The sequence below is a fragment of the Kryptolebias marmoratus genome, linkage group LG1 (genome assembly GCF_001649575.2).
Source record: "Kryptolebias marmoratus isolate JLee-2015 linkage group LG1, ASM164957v2, whole genome shotgun sequence".
Taxonomy (NCBI): Eukaryota; Metazoa; Chordata; class Actinopteri; order Cyprinodontiformes; family Rivulidae; genus Kryptolebias; species Kryptolebias marmoratus.
The window spans coordinates 27,422,278-27,442,734 of record NC_051430.1 but is presented as its reverse complement, the minus strand read 5'-3'; the positions used below and the strand labels follow the sequence as shown (position 1 = coordinate 27,442,734).

The 20,457-nt window shown below is 36.5% G+C and overlaps 1 protein-coding gene across 1 annotated transcript in view; it reads left to right on the top strand.

Annotated features, from left to right (window-relative positions):
• The window catches only part of LOC108246929 (calcium-binding protein 7), a 21,468-nt gene extending 5,936 nt beyond the window's left edge, over positions 1 to 15,532 (top strand). Inside the window, exons 3-6 of the mRNA XM_017434704.3 lie at positions 12,826 to 12,969; positions 13,100 to 13,212; positions 14,435 to 14,585; positions 15,207 to 15,532. Of these exons, the coding sequence (XP_017290193.1) occupies positions 12,826 to 12,969; positions 13,100 to 13,212; positions 14,435 to 14,585; positions 15,207 to 15,337 (539 nt within the window). The 3' untranslated portion in view covers positions 15,338 to 15,532. The remainder of the gene's footprint in view (positions 1 to 12,825; positions 12,970 to 13,099; positions 13,213 to 14,434; positions 14,586 to 15,206) is intronic.
• Positions 15,533 to 20,457: the final 4,925 nt, after the last annotated feature.

Below are 20,457 nucleotides of genomic sequence, written 5' to 3'. Positions count from 1 at the left end.
AGTGACAGTCACGTGCACTGCTGCCAGCCGTTAAGTTTTGTTTTGCTCCATCAGACTGCCAAAACGGTAATTGTAACATTTTTTTTTTATCTTATCCTTAATACTACTGTGTGTGCGCGCGCAAGCGTGTGTGAGTGAGTGAGTGAGTGAGTGAGACACAGAGAGAGAGAGAGAGAGAGAGAGAGAGTGTCTGTGTGAAGAACGCTGATGAGATATGAAATAACCAGTAGCCAATTGAGTAAGCTACCCTTTTGGATTTATATATTTGTAAATCTGACTCTGTGCCTCACCAACCATGAACCTCACCGCACGTCACTGCACTACACAATACGCTGTCATGGGTGGGTACAACAGCTGAACAGAAAATGAGTAAATGAGCAGCCAAATAAAAAAACAACAACAACAAAACAACTTTGAAAGGCCTTCAGAAAGAACAAAGTCCGACTTTTTGGAAAGAAAAAGATTAGTGGCGGTTTAGAACTTTTGCACAGTGCTGGTATTGTTCTGTTGTTAAATCTGTGTGCATGTGTGTGTTTGTGTAGGTTGACTGTAGAGAGAGTGGTGGCAAGTACTTAAATGCACGATGCTGCAAGCATAAATTGAATTGGACTCCATATTCTCAATTTCCCCTCCTACACGAGAGAGAAACCAGTTGATCATATTACAGGAGCTCAATATAGTTTAGACCTCCTCCACCACACACACACACACACACAGCTTAGTGTCAATATCACTGCAGGTGGAATTAAGTGGGTAGCCCATTTCCACTCCGCCTAACAACGGCCCGATTGGAAGAAGCTTCTAAATAGTCCCACGGCTGAGCTTAAAGCATTTGCAACATTTCCCTGAGTGAAGCTCAAGTAAAACGATGCCAGCAGTTTTCTGTAGACAGAAGCTAAAGATAAGACTTTAGAGTCTTTACCTCCTTCTGACAAATTTGTGATTAATGCGGAGTCCTTTTGTATCTGCCATTATTTCAAATTAAATCTGTTCTCGTTTTCATTTACAACAGTTTATTTAAACCAAAACACAGTACAAATACTTTCATGGTTTTGTTCATATTTTCTGTTTTTAAGACCAAAAACTTCTCGTTAAAACTAAAAGGGGTACCGTATTTTAACATGATTTCCTGATATCATTTTGCTACTTAGAGAATCTCTGGAGCATTGTCCCAAAAACCTCAAAACACCTGCCTTAGTTTGGGCCCTGTGTGAAAACCTCAATTTATTTATATGGAGACAATTAACTGCGACATTAGAAGAAGTTAAATAAATGGCTCTATAACAAAATAATTAGTAAAATAAAGGCCTAGTGTTCCTTCAAGGAATACATACTGCCCACTGCCTTTCATGCCAGAGTTTGAAATTAAGATCCTTTTATCTTGAGAAAAGTTATACAGAGCTGGTTTGATCAAACCATAAAGATTACAGTATGTCTCGTGCAATATGTCACGTGATCTGTTTGCACTTGAGTATGTGTTGTAAATTACTGTCAGCCACTACCACACTGAAATTTAGATCAATGTCTGTAAAATTCCCTGAGGTGAAGCCATTTTGTATAGGCTAGGATCAATTGGATGTGACAGCCATCTTGAATCCAGTTAGCTACAAAAGTTAATCAGTTGTAGATGTACAGCCAATGATTACTTTCACTGAAATCCATCCAGTGGTTCATAGGATATTTTGCTAACAGACAAATAGGACTGACTCCAAACGTAACGTCAAGGTTTTGAGCATAGATGTCGCACAATTTGTGTCACTCAAAGTATATGTTGGAGACGATGGTCAGCTTCTACCACGCCACATTTTACTCAATATCTGTAAATTAGCTGAGTTGTAGTCTTTTAGTGTTTCTTTAAGGTCAGTTGGCTGTGGCGGCCATCTTGAATTTGGTTGACTCCAAAAGGTAATCAGTTGAATATCCCAACCTAATAATTACTTTCTGAAAGTTTCATTAAAAAACGTTCAATAGTTCATGAGATATTTTGCTAACAGTGCAGTCAAACCTACACATTCACACACAAAACCAGAATCACTCCCCGTTTGGCGGCAGATGATAATAAATACATTTTTAAGAGGTCAAACTGATCAGTACAATTCTAATTTTGTAGAAATTAAGAACAATGTTTTTGTACTAAAAACGATAGATTTCGAAGACGTTTACTCTCTACAAAACACTGAAAAACTTGTTTTTTTTCCCCTTTTCTTTATCCACCTGTACTTCCATTGTGTTGATTTCTGCATGAAAAAAACCAACACATTTTAGCATCTGGCACAGAAAGATGAAAGTGATCCAGAACCCAACCTGTCTCAGAGGCCCAGCAGGGAGAAATCTTCCAAGGAGGATCCTAAACTCCAAGTAACTGTCTGCAGGAATCACAATCAACCCAGCCTCCAACGTTACCTCCCCATATGTTTACACTCATGTCAGACAGGAGCTGGAGGTGCTTTTCATGCCTTGAAATAAAACCAAAAATATGACATTAACTCCTCCAAAAGACACACCGTGGAGATGATTAGAAGCAGAAAGTGACAGCTGTAATAATGAAATCAAAGCTAGACTGGATCAGTTTGGATGAGGTATACCAGATTGGATCAGTTCGCACAGGATGCAAATTATTTTTTATTTAACCAGCTCAGATTGCAGACAAGCCTAACTAAGGAGTTGATTTTTTTTTTTTCCAGGGAAGTGAGTCATAGAATGCATTTAGGAATATTTTATCAAGACATTCAGACTGCTGCTGTCTTTTGTTTTTCAAAAGCAGTTTTGCTTTCAGTTGTAAAACATTAACATATGTTAAACGGGGATTATCTTGCAAGAGTTTTAGTTGTATTCTTGGCAGAGTTTTTCCAAATGTAAATGACTTTGACTGACAGCTGTTGGAGGAAAGAAAGGAAAAGAAGAGAACCTGACACCACCGTGTTCCTAATAGCATAAACTGCCTATGAGACGTAGTTGATGTTTCTGCTAGACTCCTACAGTAGCTGCTGCAGCAACATTGACTCATTTCTTCGCCTCGAGGTGGAAGGATGACTTTCATTCCTTCGGAAATACTTACATGAATACAAATGAAGATATTTAAAGACATCAGCATTTGCTCAGAGAGACTGAAATTATGCACGTAGCTTATTTTGCTTCTGCAGAATTGGCGGGCGTTGTGTGGGTGTTTACTTCTAAGGGGTCAGCTGAGGCTGTTTAAAGCATATGCTGTTTAGAAGATTTAGAAAAAAAATGACCAATCATCATGGAATAGGATACCCTGGCTCATTTTCAGGATTGTGACTTGTGCAAATGAGGCAGATGTGTTTACTAAAGCCAAACACTCGTTTTTCTCAGCTCTTCACCTCGGCTATTGACTGCTATTAGCTGAGCTCTTTTCCCAGGAAGCCAGAATTAGCTCAATTATTCTACTCCAACTGAAAAAAAAAAAAAAAAACAGCTTGCTTTTCTCGGGAATTGGATTCTCTAAACAAACTGCTTTCCCTCTTCCACAAAAAAAGCACTTTTAGACTCTCGAGGAGGATTTTCTTTTAAAAATGTTGATATAAAAATAAACTGTTGGATAAATTAACTTAATGAAGCAAACAAATAAAATGCCAACATGTAAAGGTTCCACTTACAAATCCAATCCAACTGATAATTTGGTCAGGTTTTGTTAATGAGTGAAAAAATAATAGAAAAGAAGGACAAAAATCAAAACATGAGGCTTGAAGTGCCATAAATTGTGTGCAACATATTAAGAGCTTCTTATTAAATGTCAGGTTTGTAATTACTAATGCGGGACATTGATTGAGTTTAGAAAGAAAAAAAAAATCAGTGATAATAAAACTATTAAAAGGAAAAAAACAGCAATAAAATTTTCATCGTACATTAAAAAAAAATCTGTTTGTGACAAACAGTTCCGTGGCATTGAAGCACCTTCCAACACCCACGCCTACTGAGCAAAATAAATCTCACTAAATGTGCCCATTCTCCCTGACAGATGGTTGCTTTTACACAACCTGTCAGACAGACAGACAGAGAAGACAGACAGACAGACGTACAGATGTACAGGCGGGAATAAGATTGAAAATAGATTTCTTGACTGTATCACCTGCCTGAATGTGGCATACGAAAAAGCTCTACTTGACACTGATGGTGATAAAAATGTTAGCAGAAAGGAGGCGTTTCGGAGGTTGAAGTGACCCGGAGCCTCAGCTGGTGAGCCACAGGTTGGACAATCTCTCCTGGACGATAGAAAAGCAGTGAGACGTATATTCCTGTTGTAGGTTTTGTTCTACTACTTGTTCATGACTAATATTAACAAAACCTTCAAAAATTAACAGTAAACATATCTTTTAAACAGGAAAATAGTTTAAACCAATCTGGGATTCTCCGGGTGTAATATTATAACCTGTCTCTGAAGGCGAGAGGTGATAATGTTTTTGCCCGTGTCTGTGTGCATGTGTTGGTTTGTCTCTACCTTTAGCAAAATACCTCATAAATTACTACACATATTTCAATGAAATTCTCTTAAACCAAAGGTTTATATACAACTGATGAACTTTTGAAGTCAATTCCATTCAAGATAACTGCATAGCTAATTAACCTTGGAAAAAAAATAAAATGTCCATAACTCAGCCAGTTTTACAGATATTGAACTAAAATTTAGTGTCGTAGTCACTGAGATTTTCAGGGTCGAGGATGTGTATTGTGTACTGTATAAGTTTTATTTTGAGGGATTGTGTTGTAGAATTTGGCTTCATTTTTTTTTTACAGCAAACAGCATCTCTTGCTGTGAGTGTAAACAGCTGTTTATCATCAGTGCATGTTTGAAGCTGCTGTAACACACAGGAAAGGCACACCTCAATGTCTGTTCATTACCTTACATTTATTTAGCAATCATTCTCATCCAAAGCAGGTAAAGAAGAATGTACACACATATAAAAAAAGAGTGATTGCAGTAAATAAATTTATGCATGGAGTAAGCCTTGTGGAGAGTTAATAGATTTCTGTATAGCAACTTCAGCCCAATCTTTTTTACCTACTGGACTGTGTGATTTCTTTAAGCAAAGTATTTGGATTTATACAAAAAAATCTTTGATTTCCTGTCTGGCCATGGCAGACCCTGAAGTTTTATTACAGAAACCAATTTATTGCACTTCCATTAAAGTAGCGATGGGGGATCTAGAGCCTTTTTCTCAGGATGGCAAAGGTGTAGCATGAGGTTCCAGCAGGGGTGCAACATTTATTGTTGGAAGGAAAACTTTTACTTTTTACTTTCATTTATGTATTCAAGTTATTTGTGTAGAACTACAAATTACAGAAATTACACACACAAAAAGCTGCTAGGTTAAAGCTGATAGGGCATAAATTGGGTTGGTTTGACCAAAAGATAGGTCAAAAAATTTGACTCAGTTGGGTTGGAGATGAGCTGTGTCATTCTTCACAGTCCATTTTAATTCAGAATTGATCGGACCTGACTGGACCTCTGCTTTAGGATAACAATTTTAACCTGGTTGGCTTTTTTAACAAGATTAGTTTGCACTAGACAGTCAGTTTGGGTTTCTAAAACAACATCAGTTTTTGCTAGCTAGCTGATGCTAATAGCGGTTAGCAGCAACTAGCTAGCAACATCCCAAGTTATTTAAAAGACCAGATTTTGGGTTGTTTCTTTTACCTCAATGTTTTATTAGCTCCAGTATTGACACTTTGATGGTTGGGAGGTCTTAAATCAGTCATTCCTGGTGAAACTTCCAGACTCCTTGGCTAATAAAATCTTTTTTAAATTCAAGAGGGATGTGTGCAAATTCTAAATCAGTGTGTTAGGATAGAGATTGTAGTTCTGTGGAGATGTCTTTGAGGTCCAACATTTTGTTAAATGTACAAAAATTTATTAACTAGTTTACATATAAGGCAGCAACAGGGGTGGCAAGATATTTTTTTCCTGCCATTCTGCGCCACCATCTAGAACCACCACTGCAAAATAGGTACAAACTATTACAAATAGGATCAAGGAAAATTTTGAGAATGAGATTTGTTCTTTTCCTGACACTTGGTATATTTTAACCAGTTGACATTTTGCTCAGATCAGTAAGCACAGCCTCTTCATAAATTCACAGTTAATCAGTCGCTTTAATCTAGACTGACATCTAACCCCAGCAAAACGGCTTTTGATGGAAAACATGAGGTGCAGATTAGCGTGGAATATCATGAAATGTGATGATTATGGCTGTCGGGTAGATTGAACCAAAGTCATTTATTTCCATTTTGATCGATTGCCATGAAGGAGTGGATCCAGCAGACTTTATTACCTGTGAAATGAACTGTGATGAGTTTTGGAAGGTAAAGTGGTTTCGTTTTTTATTTTTTATTTTTTTTTAGTGGGTAATATTTCCCCTCTTTGATAAACAATACAGCAAAGTCAACAGTAGACAATAGGAGCGGTAGAAAAACAGCCCCAGTAAGTGAGCAGATAGCATTAAGTTGGTGGAACTGATGAGGGAGTGTTAGATAAGCTGTAAGGCACAGTGAAGGCTTTTGATTGCTCATATCTAACCTTTGTTTGAGGTGCCTCTCACGGGTTTTTTTCCTTTTGGGTATTGGCTCAGGCTCAGCTTGGTTTCTGCTGTGATGATGAAAGCTTGCAACTTTGAAAACACAAGAGTGAGAAAAAAAAATGGAGCCAGATCAATGATTCACTTTTGGAAACAAAAAAATGAAACAGCAATGGGTCTAAATTTCACGCCCTTTTGCTGTTTTCCATCATTAAAGGTCAAGTGGGATTAGGGGGGTTATTTTAAAAATGAAACAAAATTCCTGCTGTTTGGGTTCTCTGCTGTTGACAGTAGAGTGATAATGTTTTTGCCCGTGTCTGTGTCTTTGTGTGTTTGTTTGTCTGTACCATTAATATAAACCACTTATCAGAGTTAAATGAATCTTTCAAACACTAATTATTGTGTTCACATCTACAACTGATTAACTTTTGAATTCAGCCCAGTTCAAGGTGGTTGCAACAGTGTAACACATTAAGAAACAGCTTTGCTTAAAATCCTGGCATTAACTTTTGGAGTCTACTCAGTTTGTCTGTAAGCAAAATACCTCATAAACCACTGGACAAATTTCACTGAAACTCAGAAAGTATTTATTGGCTGCACATCTACAACTGATTAACCTTTGAACTCAACCCAATTCAAGATGTTTTTCAGAGTTAATTGACCTGACCCCACACAGAATTGGCTATAACTCAGTAGAGTTTACTGATATTGACCTAATTTGGTGCGGTATAGCTGTCAGTCATTCACAACACATACTGCGACCGGTAACTGATCATAAAAGATCACGTAAGATATTGCAATCTCGTATTAGATTATTCATAATGTTATTTTCAAGGTTTGTTCGGACATTTCTCAACATATGGTGATCTTATTTCAAAACTCGGGTATGAAAGGCGGCAGGTGATATGCATTCGTTCAAGGAATGCTAGTCCTTTAATTTGTCATTCAGTTTCTCCCTGTGCTTACTTTGGTACAGCATTGGTATGTTAATATGTCTAAAATGTCATGATGTAGCTTCAGTCCAAACACACAAACGGGATTTACCCTGAACACACAGCCAACTTAGACTCTGCCATAAACTCCTTTTGAATTCTCCAGAGACTTGTTAGAAGCTTATTATGGTAATATAAAGTCTTCCGGGTGTTCAAGTTGGCCTGTATCTAGCTAAAGATGGATTGAGGTTCCTATGGGTGTTTAAAAATAGTCGCCCTAGGTTCACACAAACAGCAAAGCGGTGTTTTTCTCATCCTGATAAGGTCTTACATAAAGAGTGGGTGTGTGCTGCAATTACTGATCCAAAGCAGCCCTAAAGCAGAAGCAGGTCTTTAGAGGATCTTTTTCTCCGTAAAACGAAGCTTGGGATTATGTTCATGGACACTTCACTACTACAAAAGCCCTGGCATTAGATCATCCTGCTCAAAGTGCACCATGTGTAATTGGCAAAAGTTGCTAAGTTTATTCTGAAAAGAGGTAAATATCTGCTCAGCACACATCAGAAATCCAAGCAATGCAATGTTTTACAATAAACGTTTTCTACAATCCCAAATCCAACAAACTTTGGATCTAGCATAAAATGTAAATAAAAACAAAATGCAATAATTTTTCAAATGTCCTGAACCCATATTTTTCTTCACAATGAAACATAGTAAGCATATCAAATGCTTAAGCTAAAAAATAAGGTACAATTGAATTTGATGTCAGCAACATTAAAAAAAAGAACCCACGCAGCTCTGTTCTTCATGACTGGGAGAACATGCATGGACACATGTTCTATATCGCAGCTACAACAAAACATTTTCTTTTTCCAGCAGACATTGTTCAGCAGTAAAACCAGCAGATCTAACATGATGATCTTCCTGTAATGAAGTGGGCGGAGCTCCACTTGGGTTGCTAGGTGAGGGGCTGGCCTCAGCTTGGGGTAACTAGGTAACAAGAATTGTGACACAACAATTCCGAGGTTTTTGAAACAGGTCATTTTGCACACACCAGAAAATATTTACTTATTGTCAAAAAATGGCTGGGTGTTTTTTTTTTTTTAATTTTTTTTTGTGATTGGACTATTTTTAGAAACAGAAGATACCCAAATGGAAGTAAAAAAAAATTCTCCAGATTATTCAAATCTGTTGATGATATGAACTCTAGATGATGGAATAATCAGTGTCTTCTTAATTTTCCATTGCGGTATATTAATATTTATTGCAGTCTGGTGAACCTCTGCCCATCTTTACTTCTGAGAGATTCAGCCTCTCTAAAATGTATATACACAATCCTCTGACTGATTTGTTGCCTCCTCCAGTTGTTTCTTAATCATTCTATTAACTTTTACAGCCTTTTGTTGCCCCAATCCTATCATTTTTGAGATGTCTTGATGATATTAAATTCAAAATTGTTTTACTTTATTCTTAGAAATTATACAATTTCTTAGGGTAAACATTTGATATGTTTACTATGTTTCATTAATATAAAATATGGGTTTAAGAGATTTGCAAATCATTGCAGTGGTTTTATTTACAGTTTATACAACATCTCTACTTAGTCTGATTTGTGGTTGTAAAAGGATTTTTATTTGTCAGCAGCTCCAAGTGATTTCTTGTTTTGTCTGTTGTGTACAGTTTACAGAATGGTCGGCTCTTCTGTGCTGCAGTAAAGACTTGGTGAACGGCACTGATCTGCAGCAGTGTACAGAGAGCACACTGCACTTTTCTCCTGTGGGAGTTCAGCTTTAGATGTTTAGCTTTCGGAGCTCGATTTCAACTTGGGCTTTTTATCCTCTATCAGATCACACCGTAGGGGACCACACAGCGTTGCATCTCTGAAGGCCAACAAGTACCTCTCCACATCAAAGCAAATACTACACACGCACACACACTTCCAAGCAAAATATTCACACCTCCTGGGTGGAGCCATGGTCCTGGAAACCAAGAGAAAAATGCAGAGGCAGTGACTTTATAACTCTATGAAAATTTTGCATGAAAAAGTTAATCCTATAGAATAAAACAGATGCTTGGAGAAAGATCTGACCTTCAGAAAAGATGAAAAATATATAAAAAGGGAAACCTAAAGGAGGTGCCATGCGTATCACTTGTCTTGTTTTAAAAGTAAAACTGAATAAAACAAGTGAACTTTAACTTTAAATGCTTTCCTGTTGCTGCATTCATTTAAAATCTGTTCCAAGAAAGTCCGTTATTGGTTTGGGTTAAATAATTAACCATACTTACTTAAATTTTGGTCTCTTTCACAATTTGAAGGTTTCATCATCAAGAAAACAAACTGTAAGTAAAGAAATAAATATAAAAAAGTCTAGATAATAATAATGTTAACTATTTTTAACATTAACTCCCACTTTACCTCAGATCTTTGTCTGTCATGACTTTTGTCTTTTTAAGTAAGTAAATCTAACAGAATTAAAAAAAAACAAGAAAAGCAAATGTATCAACCACCATGGATTTTTCTACCTATTTTGAAACTGCCCCCAATAAGCAACAAGCTTCAACATTTAATCACGTGTTTACAAAACCCTGCAAAGTACCACTGTAGTTCAGTTGTTTATTGGAGTCTTAGTGTTTTCCCATTTGGCCGAGAACCAAAGTTACAAGACTTTGAGAAGGTAGCTGCTCTGGTAAATAATTTATCATAAACACGAACATGTGCATTGTGAAAGTAGCTGCTTGTAGAACAAACTTGCTAATAAATAATATCTGGACTCTGCAGTTTACAGAAGCTGCTTTTGTTTCTTTTTCCACTGTTATTCCCAGTCAGTAAATGCACTGTATTCTACCTGCCGACACAAACTGTGCATTTATTACTTGTTGTAAATAAATGATGATTTGGTCTTAAACAACTGTTGGACAAAAGCAACTTAATGATGTTACATTAACATTTTATTTCCACCATTAGGCTTGATAATTTAGATCATCTGTACAAGAATAATGAATAAATAAATTCACACAACTAAGGCAGAGTTTCTATTAGAAAATATACGTTTAACTGATTTATTTTAGGCTTAGAAATTTTATAAAAATGGGGTGATGAATTTGCTCCTTTTGAGGGTGTTTAGAATCATCAGACTAGACATGTGCTCAGAACAAGTATTTTTTTTGGTAAATTATTGGAGTTGAAATTACATTATGTTTGGTCTGCTTCACCTCAGAGTTCTCCTACTTTCCTTTGGTTGTTTGTCCTGATTTCAAGCAGAGTTAAGAGGTTTTGATGTAATATTTGTAATGACAGCATTATCTAGACAGGATTATTTATTGATAAGCAGTTGGTTAGATTTCCTGCCCATGCTGAAGACAGTAGTAGTATAATATTAATATTCTGTAAATGCTTTATGACACAGGGAAATCTTCTCTGAAAGCAAATTGAGCCAGTTCTTCATTACATAATACTTTTCATTAAATTAAAAATATATATTAAGAATCACTCACTAGACAAAATGCCCATCAGAGTTTTTTTCATTAAATAGGAGATTTCAAGGGAAACAAAGTATTAGTCAAAGTGTTGATCTTTTTCTCTAAAGAGTGTGATTTTAAGGCAACAGTTGTTGTGTCAGCGATTGAAAGGACCTCATTCTAAAGTAAACAGATGTCATAAGGACCTCAGGTGGATACTGTGATATTGTTATTCTATAAACAATAAAATCCTCCCATCCAGGGAAAAAAAAAACACAGCTGCAGGCTTTCAATGATTTAAACGATACCTGCAGGAAGACGACTTATAACAAAGCAATGTAGAAAAATAGCTGCAGTGACTGTCACTCTGCTTCGATTTATAAATTGTGTGCCTAAATGTAATCCATTGTAATACATGATTGTCAAGTACCTTTGTCCCTGTGGCAAGGTTTCTGTTTTGTGGATGTGTACATGATTTTGATAACACATTTCCTGAAAATCTGCTGCAACATCATACATGGAACGAGACACTGTTTTCTGCCATCGTTGATATTTTGGGTTTTGTTTTTCAGCTGAATTATTTGTCAAACTGTCAAGCTGTGTTTTTGTGGCTTGAGGCTTAGTCATCTGTTGCGTTTCTGACATCCGGTAAATCACCGGAGCAGCAGTTCTCATTTATAAGCCACATCCAGCTTTTTGGTGGATTGATTTAGAAGTACACTTCACTCACTTCACTGCAGCTTTTTGGTAGAAAACTCAGAGAATAAGGTCATGTCAGTCTGAATTATTATTATTATTTAATCAACAGATCTGCTTTAGTGAGTTGCAGAACACCGACAAATTCTGTGTTATTTACTAAGAGCATTTACTTGTTTCGTTTTCATTATTTATCTCCCCCCGTTTTTTCAAGAACATTTTTCAAAATTAAAAATCTCTGATTATCTTTGTCCTTGCGCTGATCCAAAATCTTTGAAACGTGAAAAATCTTTGATTTCCCTTTTTGTTTTTATAAAGACTGATGAGTGAAATATGACAGTTGATCAAGTTTTCCATCCTGCATGTTTTAAACTACATCTCCATCTCTGCTTTTTAGCCAAGTGACACCACAAAGTGACCAGTTAAATGCAGGCAGTTTGGTGGAGGTTGCTGCAGCTTTTAAATTAAGGGATTCAGTCATTAATTTCAGTCATTTCATTGATTTAACATTTAAATCAATGAAATAAATAATAATCACAAATGACTGACATCATTTGAGGACATTTTGATTGCTAATACTAAAACAAAGTCAGCAAAACCTCAAGCAATTCTATTCCTATTTATTCAACAAAGCCAGAGTGAAAATTCAACAATCCCTTTTACTTTAGTTATATTTCATCCACCAACCTTAAAATGGTTTAGTAAATATTCCACATTTTCACCCACTGCACTCGTTTCGCTTCAGTATTAACTGTTTGCATTCAGCTGTCATTTTTAGGTTGGTGGTTTTCATTGGTTTCAGATTTTGAGTATTTTGTTCAAACCTCTGTCATTTGTTTTTCTTCAGCTCTAGGAACCTGGGAACTTCATCTGCCTGAAATCTGCTCTTTTCCTGTCATTTCCAAGAGCAGAACAAATGCAAATAAGATGTAAAAGATTTGTTTCAAAACCCAAAGCATAAAGTTGTGCCCCAATGTGGTGTTTTTTTTCCTCATCAGTTTGTTTTAGGGGTTTTTATTTCATTTTGATTGTTTTTGTCATTTTACTGTTGGAAGTGAATCTCCTGAGCTCACAGCCCCCCATGTAGCCGTGACTCAATCACTGATGCAGCATGAGGAATGTGTCTTTGGTGTGTGGGTCATTTCCTGTTTTCAAATCCTGATTTGCACGAAGACCTGAGCCTGTGTGTGTCTCCTCTGCAGAGATCCGAGAGGCCTTCAAAGTGTTTGATCGTGATGGGAATGGGTTTATCTCAAAGCAGGAGCTGGGAATGGCCATGCGCTCCTTGGGCTACATGCCAAATGAGGTGGAGCTGGAAGTCATCATCCAGAGACTGGACATGGACGGTAAGGTCAACGCACAGCTCATATTTTATTATCATTCAGCTATAGAAGCACTGAAGCTTTGTTTTCTTCATCCAGACAAAGTCATTTGGGGGCTTTAAACTTAATGATTAGCACCTGTTCTGCTTTGCAGGTGATGGTCAGGTGGACTTCGAGGAGTTTGTGACTCTTTTGGGTCCAAAGCTGACAGCCTCCGGGATGCCAGACAAGTTCAACGGCACTGACTTTGACTCAGTCTTTTGGAAGGTGCTATTTTTTCAGACATTGTTTTGTTGTTTGTTACACAGGGGGCTTGACAGAGGGGTCAAAGGTGAAACACATTTCCCAACAAAAAGTCATTTAGACACTAAAACGTCACAAAAAAACTTAATTGTTTTAATTGTTGTCCTCTGAGTCGTTAAATGAGGAACTGTATTGGCATGACAGTCCTATTGCTTATAATTATAGCAACTTTCATGTAAAGTAGATATTAATTTATTTAAAGACACCCCATTAGATAATCATCGTTTCAAGTTGACAGCAGAATGAAAATTAGCAGGATGGAGCTCTCATCAAAGCTGCCTTTGTTGTGGTTGTGTGATAACAGATTAGAAGTGCTTGTCAGACAGGGGGGCTCCAAATGGAGTGTGAAAAAGGGGGAGTTGTGGGAATTCTTGGTGCATCCACTGTATGAAAATAAAGCACTGCTGGGAGAGAAAAGAAGAACGATGGAAAGCAGAAAATGACTGCATGACATTGTGTAAGAGATGTAGTCGTAAAAGCAGTATCAATCATGGCATGCTGCTGGATTGTTCACGCAGAGCCTCCGGGCATGAGCTCGGCTCGGGCTGAGCGGGAAATGAATAACATATATGAGCCCAAACTGTCCAAACAGCAACAGATACTCCACTGGTGCTCTGGATTTTATCTTCTCCGCCTAATTTCTAATGTTTGTTTCCCATCATTTTAATAAAAAAAACATTGCAGAAAATATTTACTTTTCTTATCATATTATAACAAAAAGCGATGTCTTTTTTTTTGACAGTGATAGCTTTCTTTTTCTTTCTACACAGACATTTACTGCTGTTTTCTGATTAATAAAAGATATTTTCATTAAGATAAGCAGTAAGTGGCATCAATTTCCATCAAATGCAAAAAAAGTGGATAAATTACCATGATGTCTGGTGACACAAACAATAGTGTACAATGAAAACTGAAGACTAATGCAACTGTGTGCTAGTGAATTTATAATAATGGTAATCTAATCTTCTAACTCGAAACTGCACCTTTAAGACAATGAAAGACAAAAAAAAAATCACTATTATTACAATGTTAATATCTTTTATGTGTATGTGTGTGTGTGTATGCCTTGTGCACTGGGTGAATGTATTTTCTGTCTTTGCATTTGTGTGTGTGTGTGTGTTTATGGTGCCTGACAGCCCGGTCCACAGTAATGTTCAGTTCTGTGTGTGTCTGTGTGTATCTCCAGTGTGACATGCAGAAGTTGACAGTTGAGGAGCTGAAGAGGCTTCTGTATGACACCTTCTGTGATCATCTTTCCATGAAAGACATCGAGAATATCATTATGACAGAGGAGAATCACATAGAGAACCCCGAGGACTGCCAACTGGATATAGACAGTAAGGAAGAATATTCTCTTTTTTTAATACACCCCACCATTTTGCTTTTCTGAGACACTTTTGGAAATAGAAAAGGTCACAAACTTCAAAATTATAATTTGAAAAATCCTTTTTAGGACTTTCATCAACAAATAACATCCTGATTTCCCACAATTGATTGTTGTTTTTTTTATCTGGATTGTCTGATTTAGAATTGCTGTTTAAAAAGGAAGCAAAAGTAAAATCTAAAATGTTATAATGTTTATGTATCACAACAGGCTGTAACAAAGTAAACATACATGTTGGTGGTGCAAGGAATAATGATAAGTTTATGTATGAATTTGTACATACTCTGTATGTACTAGGTTAGGTGTTAGTTTATTTGTTTGTTGTTCCAAACCTCTAATCGACATTTCTATCTAGTTATGCAGCAAATAAATGTGAAAACATTTTTTTTGGCAATGTTCATCCCCTAATACTGTGTTCATGTAACTGTGTTTTTATTTCTTTTTCTGATGAGCTCTTTAATTAGCTATCATATATCATTCGGTTGTAAAATATTATCTGATTCAATAGACAATTGGGTTTTTCCTTCTCTGTGTTTCTCACTCTTACTTCTGTTTTTATTTTTTATTTTTTCAGGCTCCAGCCCAACGCAACATGTCAAGCAAACCTGTGTGCGCAAGAGCCTGATATGCGCCTTCGCCATTGCTTTCATCATCAGTGTCATGCTCATTGCAGCCAATCAGGTGCTGCGAAGTGGCATGAAATAGGAGCTGTGGCACGTTTTGGCCTTGATTTCCATCTAAAGGCTTCTTTACAATAAAAGACAGCTAAAAAAAGGAACAAAGTACAGACAATCACACAATTGAGAACCATGTCAACGGATGACTGGAGAGTAATTGGAGCCACCGAGGACACTAAACGTGCTGGAATTTGTCTTGACAAACTGACAGTTTCAAGAACAAGAGGACCTCACAAAAAAAAAAAAAAAAATACAAAAAAAACAAAAACAAAGCAACAACACAGGAATGTGTTTGCGGTAAACAGCTAACTATACATATCAACCTTCACAAAACAACCCCGAGTATCCATTAGAGATGTGCGTTGAGCAGAGTTACATTCAGTACGGTGGCAGCTATAGAGAGAAGTGTCGTGACTGTCCAGCTTCGTATTTGTCCAATGTATCATGTGGTTTAATGTAAACAGTGGAAAGAATCAGTGCAAAAGGGTCAGACTGTTGGTGAAATGTAGTATCAAGACAGAAGAATGTTACAGGATGAAAGATGTGGCGTGCTCGGTGCTGTGTGGTGCAACATTGTTTCAGATCCATTTGGGAATAAGAATTGCTTGTAAGAATCAAAGATCACAGGAAGGGGTTTGCAGGGAGGTGACTGTGTGGATGGTTTCACTCCTTCACAGCCTTCTGGGCTTCAGTCTGATCAGAACGGAGCAGGGTGAAACAGGTTAACACTTCTCTGAAGAAAGGAATGATAGGTAATGGGCTGGATGTGGATAAACATGTAGTAAACACTTGACACTCTCTGCTGTGCAGGCCTCAAAGGATAACTACCATCTATGCATGAAATGCATGGATTTAAACCCTTGTCTTGACACATTTGTAATAGTTCTTATCAATGTAGTAGTCATTATCACTGTGTCATGGAGCTGTTTTCAAACAACTGTGAGCAAGATAATTGGTGCAGGGTGGGCAGTTGTAAAAAAATAAAGCATACAACTATAAAAAGAAGGGCTTCTTTAAGAAAAGTTGAAAAGCTCAGCTCTGGAGACAATGCCTTGGCAGGCAATCGCTCATTTCACACCACCACAGGACAGCAAATGTCTTTAAGATGCGTCACTGAACAGTTTTAAAAATATGCATTCAAACTGATCTGGTTGGTAACAGGAATGCGGATCTAAAAGAATGTACTTCACTCTTCATTTCCATCTGGATGCATTGCTGTAGAGCAATAACTATGTAAAATAAATACCTTTGAACAGACAAATGCTTAGTTTTCAGCAGATCTGCCCATTGTTGATGTCAGGGACGTTTTTCTTTGGGCTGCAAGGTTTTGTCAGTGTGAGAGATTTTCCTTCTGCTGTGGTCAAAGTTCAGTTTAAATGGGACAGGTAGAGCATAAATGATTGCAATAAAATCTAAAAATCTTGAAAGCACCACACATTCGACTGAGTGTAGGTTTAGATCCATGTGCATGCACTTTGGTGATGTTTTTGCTGTCCATTAGTAATGTGCACATATCCCAGCATTACCAAAGCAACATAGAAATCTTTGACAAGGGAACTGGCCAGCTTTAAAGCAAAATTTATAAAAAAAAAAAAAAGAAAAAAAAAAAAAAGGAAAATCACATGAATATTACATTTAGAAGAAACCACACAGCCTGGAGTTTCTTGTAGGAATATAGGAATATTATTCAAATCATAATTTTTGCAAAGTTGTTTAATCAGGAAAGGTTTAAACCTCTTTTAATCAAGAGCGGAAAATCCAAAAAAGAAATAAAAATGTTCCTCACAGAACCTTTACACTGATTCTACAACACAACATCTTATATTCTTTCCTGTTTGCTATGAGAGCTTCTCAAACAAAACAAACAGAAGCAAAATTAGATTTTCTTTTTGCCTGAATCCATGCAGGGTGAGGATTATCTGATGCACCTCTGTAATTTGACAAGCGTGTTGTTTGTTTGTTTGTTTTTCATAAACACATACTGGCAAAAGTAAAGACAGTTTATTAACAATTACTTTTGTTTCCATTTTGCACTTTAAGATGTGCAGCAGCACACAACAACTCACCGCCATGATTGTTCATCCACTTCCAGAAAAAGTTTATTTATTTTTGTTACAAGAAAGTCGTGGAAAGGAATATTACCTGAGGGCAAATTACGCTGTCTAATTTGTTGTCTGTGTTCTTAGTGAGGGCGTGTTTTCTTGGGGGTTTCACTGACAATATTAATTTTATTTGTTGCCTAATTTTTGTGACTTTCAAATAAAAACGTGCCCACATGTTTATCACCAAATCAAAATATACTAGATTATTTATTTTCTTTTTACAGATGGGAAAAATAACAGTCGGAACTTCATGTTTTCCAGTTGAATGTTTTCTCCATCATACTGTACTTTGATAAATGTCTCTGGATCTTGAAAAATTGTTTATTGAAATCTGTTCATTGACTTCAGATGTTTTTCTCTGTCTGTTGAATGGTATTTCACATGAATAAAACCACCTAATAACTGTGTCTATATCAGGTGTCTGGAATAAACTTCAGTTTGTCAGAAGCTCAGCTGTGGAGCTTGAGATGATTCCAAATGATGCAGTGGATCATTTTCATGGTATTGATTGACAACCTGGCATTTCAGATTGAAATCTGTAGAACTTAATAGATTTTTGAAGGTTCGCTGAATTTATAGATTGCTTTCCCCCCTATTTTGAGAGACCTTTAGTGGTGCTTTTGGTCCCATCTGTCACAATTTTCCCAATAAAATTGCCTTTCAGGTTTCTAATGTCCACTATTGTTGGTCAGGTGGTTCTCTTGAAATAAAGCAGAATACCAGATAATTGCAATAATACCTCACTAAACACTTCAGGTTTGCAGAAAGTCAGTATAATTATTTAGGTTACCTAGAAAACCCCTGTCATGAATAAAAAGAATGAATAAAAATTGGATTTTTCCACATAATTGTTCCATCAGTTTGAGCAAAGTCCATCTCTAAAGGCTTACAAAGCAAGGCAGCTAAACAATTAAAATATATATATTTATTTTAAGTTGTAAAATGTTCACCTTTAGGATGTTTGCACGGGGATGCATTTTTTACCTCTGCAACAAATGGCAATAAAACTTATCTAGAGTTAAATCATTTGAATTGCTTGAATAATAATAATAATAATAATAATAATAATAATAATAATAATAATAATAATAAAAACAATAAAAATTGTGTATGTTATGAGTAGTGTTCTCTTGGACTTAGACATTATTGAGAAAACTAAAGTTGCATAACTGTGGCACCTAAAATAACTTAAAGAACAAAACAAACAAAAAAAAAAACCCTTGGTTACGTACTGTAACCCCAGATAGTAGTTATATGGTTATAGTTATATGGCAGCACAATATTTTATTACATAGAAAAGGAAACATTTAATTCATTTTGTCTCAAATTTAAGACTGGTCGTCAAACCAAAAATAACTGATCCACGTGTTGTGTGAAATCCTTGGAAACACAATTTCCAGCTGTCCCCAGTGAGCAGTCAACCACAATGGTGAAGTCATGAGCAGAGGTCATGAACACAAATAGAAATGGAAAAGAAGAGCACTCAGGATATAAATGGTGATGGTGTTCTCAGGTCAGAAGTCTTGTTTTTCAGAAAAAAAAACCTGACATCTTGAAATTCCAATGGGTACATGGTAACCTTATTTCTTTTAAAATCAACAGTGCAAAAAGATACTGTTCCATCATTCCATAAGGGAAATTTCACCAGTGAATGTTGGATCAAGGACAATCTTCTTTCATGTCCAAATTTGAAGATTTTGCATTTAAACAATATAAATATTTCTTTTAAAAAGAATCAAAGGTTTGACATGGTTCTTTATTTAACTGTGCAAGCTTGACCAATATTATGTGCAATCTTATGCAAGATTGCAATATCTCACAGTGCTGTTCATTAGCACTCAGACTAAAAGTATCAGGTACTACCACACCAAATCTAAGCTCAATATGTCTAAAATTAACCAAATTATAGCCATTTCTGTGTTTGCTTTGCTGTGGCGGCCATCTTGAACCAGGTTGACTCCAAAAGTTAATCATTTGTAGAGGTCAACACACTAATCTATTCAATGGTTTATAATTTGCTAATAATTTGCTAACGGTACAGACAAACATTCACACGCAAACACTGAAAGGAGCAAAACATTATCGCTCTGTTTTTGTGGCAAGCATCTAATTTACATTAGTGTAATAACAGCAAAAAAGCATGCAAGTTTCTTTAAAGTTACTGTTCAAAATGAGGCTCAATCTGATATACATAAATTGCTTGTCGCCACTCTGTTTTCATCTGTATTCCTGTAGATATTTGAGCAGAACAGATAATTATCTGCTCCCAATAAGGTGTTAAACACATTTGCACTAACCAACTAGGTAAATTGTCAGGAGACCAACGGTGGCGTTTGCCAATCATTATTATAAACTTGCACTGCCTATGCTGCATACAGATTCCCATAGTTCGATACATGCAGCGAGCTCTCTGAAACTGCAGCAGCATAATTAATATCAGTGCATTCTGCAACATTGTTCTCAGTCGAGGATATTATCAGTATCTGCGATATTTTTTCATGGTGAGAAAGTGATTAAAAGAGCTGGTTCACACAGCAGCAGCAGATAAAAATGGAGATATTTTTCATCTATCACTGATGGACCTGTTTAGCTTCATTGATGAAAACATAGATCTGGGCTTTCTAATGATTTCTTTTTTCCATTTTTATTGTTGTGGGTTGGAACTATTTAAATGTTTGTTTCAAGCTATTGCATAATCAACAGCAATCAAATGTATACAAAAGTGCAGAAGAACAATCTTATTAAAGGATGTTTAGGATGAGAAATTGCACTGAGCTGCTTCACAAATGAATACACATCTTTGTAAAAAAGATCCTACATTGTGCTCCCTCCACAGCCTAAAACCACCAACACACCAACCTACAGAAATATTTTAACATGTTGACTCCATCTCTTTATTCTCCCATAACTGCTCTTATTTCCGCCAAAACTTCAACATAAGGAAAGATGGGTGAAATCTAAGCACCTCCTCTGAGGCTTTGAGCACAAAATGCTGCAGTGATTTAGTGATTTAGCATTGTGCTCAAAAGAGACAACATTTGACCCA